The following is a 5275-nucleotide window of genomic DNA, read 5'->3' as shown; positions in this document are numbered from 1 at the left end:
TTGTTTTCATTAATGTTGCTGTAATTGTTCTTGATGTTGCGGACAACCATTTTAATTGCAAGTGGCGTTGAGAATTCTTTAGAGAGTAACCGGTACTAAGTTAGCCTACTAACTCCGCGGGGAAAGGACGCTGTCTTGTTGTACAACATGGCCCGACCGTTTAGCAAGAGGATATCTTCTTCTTAACAAACACATACAAAAATCAATACTATCATAACAGTTCGTATTTATTATTCATTAATAACTGATTTTACAGGGTGAAAACCACCTGCTGAAAGCCAGGAAGCCACGCTGGAACTAAGATATCCTTTAGAACTATCAACAGTAGAGTCTGTCACGTCCGAGGGTCACTAGTAATAGAAGGGATTATACCAGGCGTATTTCAACAGGCTTATTCCTAAATCTTCGTTTATGAAGTATATTTCAGTTCACCAAATATATCGCACCCCATAGCAAAAATAAAGCACTTAAATACCTTCAAAAGAAAAAAAAAGTAATTCTTGGTTGTTTTGAGAGGGTGGGAGACACAATTCCTAATTATATGTTATTATGTTATGTGGTTTGTACTACTACTCGCTATTACTAATACTACTACTACTACTACTACTACTACTACTACTAATAATAATAATAATAATAATAATAATAATAATAATAATAATAATAATAATAATAATGTTGACCGCTTCTGGATTTGTAATTCCTTTTTTATGTATTATATAAGCTAAACAGAACTGAAGTTCAGAATCTGATTTTTCAGTTTAATAGGTTTAAGGAAAAACTCTGCAGCTAGTGGGGTAAAACGTGCATGGTTTATTTGAATTTATGTCGCTTACACAGACACATTCAAGCACACTTTCACAAATGAAAAATACGCGGATTTGCAAAATAAATTAATGTCAAATAAATAAGTAAATAAGAAAAATCAATAAAATCATTCGAAATATAAATAAGTCAAAAGTCAGTACCATCAATATCTACAAAGTGCAATGTACGTCTGCGAATGTAAGTCCAGATAATCAATTTTCCCATCCACAGGCCCAAGAATAGTATAAATAATATTATTAGGCTATAATTAATCATCATAACGATAATGATAATAACAAAAATGACAACACAGATAAAGTTTAGGTGAAGATATCGAGGGGCCTTTACAATATCATTAGCCAGTTGATTGTCAAAGCGTCGTTGCAGTGAGACATACGTTTCTGTGTTTCTATCTAATTCAACCAAAACCGTGTCTAAAAACACACAAAACCCTGTTAAACTTCGTTTGTTATGCGTTATTTCCCAAATGTCTATGGATGTATTAAATCGAAAATCATGAGGTAGACACAAATTGGTAGTGTGTTTCGTGTTTGTCCGTGAGTATGTGCGTTTGCGTGTGCGTATACTCTTATTGCAATACATCGAAATGGGGGAGTTTAAAACTATAAAACCACACTTAACGCCCTAGTAAACCATGCAATGGATTACATTAATTCCCTTGTGTTACTGAGAATGAGTCTTTTTCTGGAACACACTGGACAACATTAAAGTTTCTGAAACTTTTTTAAACCTTTTTTTTTGTTCAAAAAAGAAAATAAAAACGAAAACTGATGCGCTCTTCACAGAGGTGCGATGTATTCACAGGAATGTACATGAATTAATATAAAAGTTATTTAAGAGAATAATCATTATTATTCTATTTCCGTTTTATACAGTAATTGCAACATAATAATTTTATCATTTCGTCTCCACATTTTAGAGCCTTCGAATGTCTTTCCATTTTTCTGTTCTCGTCATGTCACCAAGACAAAAGTTATTTTCTGCGGTGTTAGTATCCAGCTCCCGTCCCAAAGGAAGCGCTTCTCCATCTCCGAGATCCCGTACTGGCTATTCGCTTTTTGGGTCTCATAATTTGAGTTCATTAAACGACAGTGGTCTTTCAAATGGCCTAGTGTGTCGCCGAAAACTTCATTCTTTTCTGCTTTTGCCTCTGATTACAAAACCACACGCGCACGACGTTCTTTTTCAGGTCCAGTTTTTCGGCGATGGCCGCTATTTTCTCCGAGGAGGGCCTCGGCTGGACGGCGAAGTAAGCTTCCAAGGAGCGCTTCTCCGGAGCTGCGATCGAAGTGCGCTTTCGCTTTTTGTCCCCGCCGTTGAAAATTTCTGGCTTGGTCATTTTCTCTCTTTGGGCTCGTTCTGCCTCCTCTAGCCATGCCTCGAGAATGGGCTTAAGGGCCACCATGTTATTGTGAGACAAAGTGAGCGACTCGAAACGGCAAATAGTACTTTGACTCAAGCAACCTACCCCGGGGATTTTAAGGTTCGCCAAAGCGGCGCCGACATCAGCTTGCGTGACTCCGAGCTTGATTCGCCGCTGCTTGAAGCGCTCGGCAAAAGACTCCAGCTCTCTCGGGTCGGGTTCGGAGTCTCCCCCGCCGACCAGCGACGTGTGAGAGCCGAGGCCGTGATGGTGCATGTTCATGCTCTGCGGGTGGTGGTGCTGCATGTGGTTGATGGCTGACATGTGCGAATGCGGGTGAGAGGCGGTCGAGCCCACGTCGGAACCGGGCATGCCTCCGAGGGAGATGGCGGGAGTGAGGTGGTCCAGCAGGTCCCCCTCTAGGCCCTGTGTCGGCTGATGGTGATGGTGGTGCGGCGAGGTCAGCACCGACGGGTGGTGGAGGTGGGCCGAGGACGACGTGGGCGTGCAGGTCATGCTTGTCATTGTGGTCATGGTGTGATACGTGGCGTCCGGCTTGAACGGGTGGCTCTTTTGCGCGACGATGTCCACCGCGGCCAGAGCCTCGGCTCTCTGAAGCAACGTCTCATCGAAACCGGCGAAGATGTTGCCCTGTAGCTATGACAGAGAGTACATAAAATCAAAATCAGTGCTTAATAACTCGTTCTTTCACACGCGCAAAATGTCGTACCCAAATAATATAACCCCGCTCAGCGTTTTACCAAATAACACTTAATTTTGCGTCGTTATCAAAGTAACATGTATGTTGTCTATTTTGTTCCAGAAATTAATGCTTTCATCATAAATGGTTAATTTACGACACGAAAGTGATTTTCAAACAAGTCGTTCTCTCCAGGTGCTAGTGCGCGAGGTTTTTACGCGCAGGTATTTAAACGTTGCATTCACTACGGATATTTGAAGATGGTAAAGATGATAATGTGTAAATAACATGAGAAACATGAGCGTTTTGACTTACCGAGGGTGTAGGCAAGCATGCCCGCCGAATAGCCTCGGAACTGGAGTGAAGAGGTGTGTACTTCGGCTCATGGAGGATCGGATGCATACTAAAAGGTTGTTTGCTGTTCATGGACATCATAATTGCAGAAGTTAGGGAAGGTCGTTTTACGTATTCGCAGTTAAACTCCGTCCTTGCTCCAAAACACGTTAATATGTTGGAACTAAAATATGACGATAAGAAAGACAGGTGTGAGTCCTGCCTGAAAGATCTTTCGAGCAGAAGCGTACACCCAAGCGCGACTTTTAACAGTCTGATAAGATAGGTATTTACTCAGACACCTAAATATAACCCTCTTTCTGGTCCCGCCCAGACAGCGAAACTCAGCCCGCCCTCTCCAACTTTTCTCAAACGTTATTGGTGAAACGGCGTTTGGCCACGCCCCAGGGACGTTTCGCTCCTTCCCTTCTGTCACACGCGCCGCTGAATCGACGGTAGTGTCCCCGGCGAAGAGAACGGTGCCTCCATCTCCCGCCCATCACGCGCATTCATTGGTGCTGAAAACATGACAGCTCGCACGAGAGTATGTTATGGGCTGAAATTACATTTAAACGAAGTACCAGAGCTGTTGCAGTTATGTGGATCCCGAAAGCGTTAATGAACACCAGAAAGTGATTTTGAATAAAGGTTTGATAGTGAAGTAAAAATAGATACCTGCTTTCATTGCTATTTTTGACTTTCACTGTTGCGTGTTTAAGCTATTGACACTGTAATTTAGAATGATCTATTTCGGCAGTTTAATTCATAAATAATGAAGTAATTAGTTGTTTTACTTTTTATTTATTTACATTATTTATCTCAAACAGGACATCAGTGATCTGATAGTTGCTTCTCTGACTGGCAAGCCATACAGATTCATGCATGAATTAATTATTGGCCTTTTACTTTGTGGTATACACCGCAATATGGATTCCCAATTAATGCATAAACAGCTCAAAATGGATAAGAGCACATGTACAATGAAATATTTATCATAAAACCAGTGCATAACCAAATAAAATCACCAATCTTCACCTTATCATCACCGTATCGGTATGCAAACATCTCCTGGTCTCAGCCAATTGTCACACTAAGTCAAAGAGTTAATAAATGTAGTAGTAACTTTTTAGTAGTACGATTTGAAGGTATTGCAAAGATAAAAAGCTCCAAATCACCCTTGCTACAGTATGCAAATCCATAACCAGTTTTATTGTTATTGTAACCGATAACAAAATTGCTAAACAGGATCTTGATCATAGATCAAATATACACGTTTCTAAAGGGCAGCGTGTGGGACAGGCCTTTCTGGTGACGCACGCAAGCTGTCTTGCTTTGGCTTGCGCTGTGGCCGCACAGCCATCACTCTAATTGGAGCTGAAACCCCAGACACTGACAATAGAGGTCCACAAAGGCAGCGGGAGTCTCGGTGAGTGTGACTCGGAAACCCGAGCGGCGAACACCGCCAGCGACATTGTCCCCTCGTGCCTGGCTCTCCGCTTGAATCTTGGCACCCTCTCATCAAATATATATCAGTGCCGCCACCTCTCCCTTGGCAACCACTGTCACCGGGGACTCCAACCGCTGAGCGGTGGACAGACTAAGGGAGGGGAAAAGAGATGGAACATGGAATGAGTGAAAGAGAGAGACAGATAGAGAGAGAGAGAGACCCCAGAATGGTGGGAAGATGTGGCATTGCAGCACAAAAAGTTACGTATGAAAAGCCGGTTAAACAGACAGAGTGGAAGTGCTCGTGATGCCTGTATACCCATATAACTGAATGGACTGAATGGACTCTCCTCCTGACTAATGTCATCTGTGCTTTCTCTCCCAGACTCTCAGTGTGGAGCTGCTCTTCCTCTCCTGATGAGTTCTCTGCAAACAAGCCTGGGGAAGTGCTTGATTATTGCTAATGGAGCATTTTCCTCAATGAATATTAATGCTGGAATGGGGAATTGGTGGTATTGGCTGTTCCTCTTCTAGTTAATAGGTTGTGGAGCTGAGACTGTTTGTAAATTTTTATTTGACACTCAAATGGTTTATATGAAATAGTG

At 42.2% G+C, this 5275-nt stretch overlaps 1 protein-coding gene across 1 annotated transcript; it reads right to left on the bottom strand.

Annotated features, from left to right (window-relative positions):
* Positions 1–798: 798 nt before the first annotated feature.
* Positions 799–3476, bottom strand: pou4f4 (POU class 4 homeobox 4). The gene is made up of 2 exons (XM_076979960.1): positions 3207–3476; positions 799–2848 (listed from the first exon to the last, which is right to left on the bottom strand). Exons 1-2 carry the CDS (start codon positions 3324–3326, stop codon positions 1937–1939), a joined length of 1032 nt encoding a protein of 343 aa, XP_076836075.1. The 5' UTR covers positions 3327–3476; the 3' UTR covers positions 799–1936.
* Positions 3477–5275: the final 1799 nt, after the last annotated feature.

Source organism: Brachyhypopomus gauderio, chromosome 18 (genome assembly GCF_052324685.1).
Source record: "Brachyhypopomus gauderio isolate BG-103 chromosome 18, BGAUD_0.2, whole genome shotgun sequence".
Taxonomy (NCBI): domain Eukaryota; kingdom Metazoa; phylum Chordata; class Actinopteri; order Gymnotiformes; family Hypopomidae; genus Brachyhypopomus; species Brachyhypopomus gauderio.
The sequence above is the reverse complement of the archived record's forward strand: the minus strand, read 5'-3'. Positions and strand labels throughout refer to the sequence as shown.

Excerpts from the sequence above, each read along its gene's own strand:
- pou4f4 (XM_076979960.1), bottom strand. The coding sequence starts at position 3,326 with ATGATGTCCATGAACAGCAAACAACCTTTTAGTATGCATCCGATCCTC. Across the intron at positions 2,849-3,206 it reads CATGCTTGCCTACACCCTCG|CTACAGGGCAACATCTTCGC; the intron begins GTAAGTCAAAAC and ends TCTCTGTCATAG.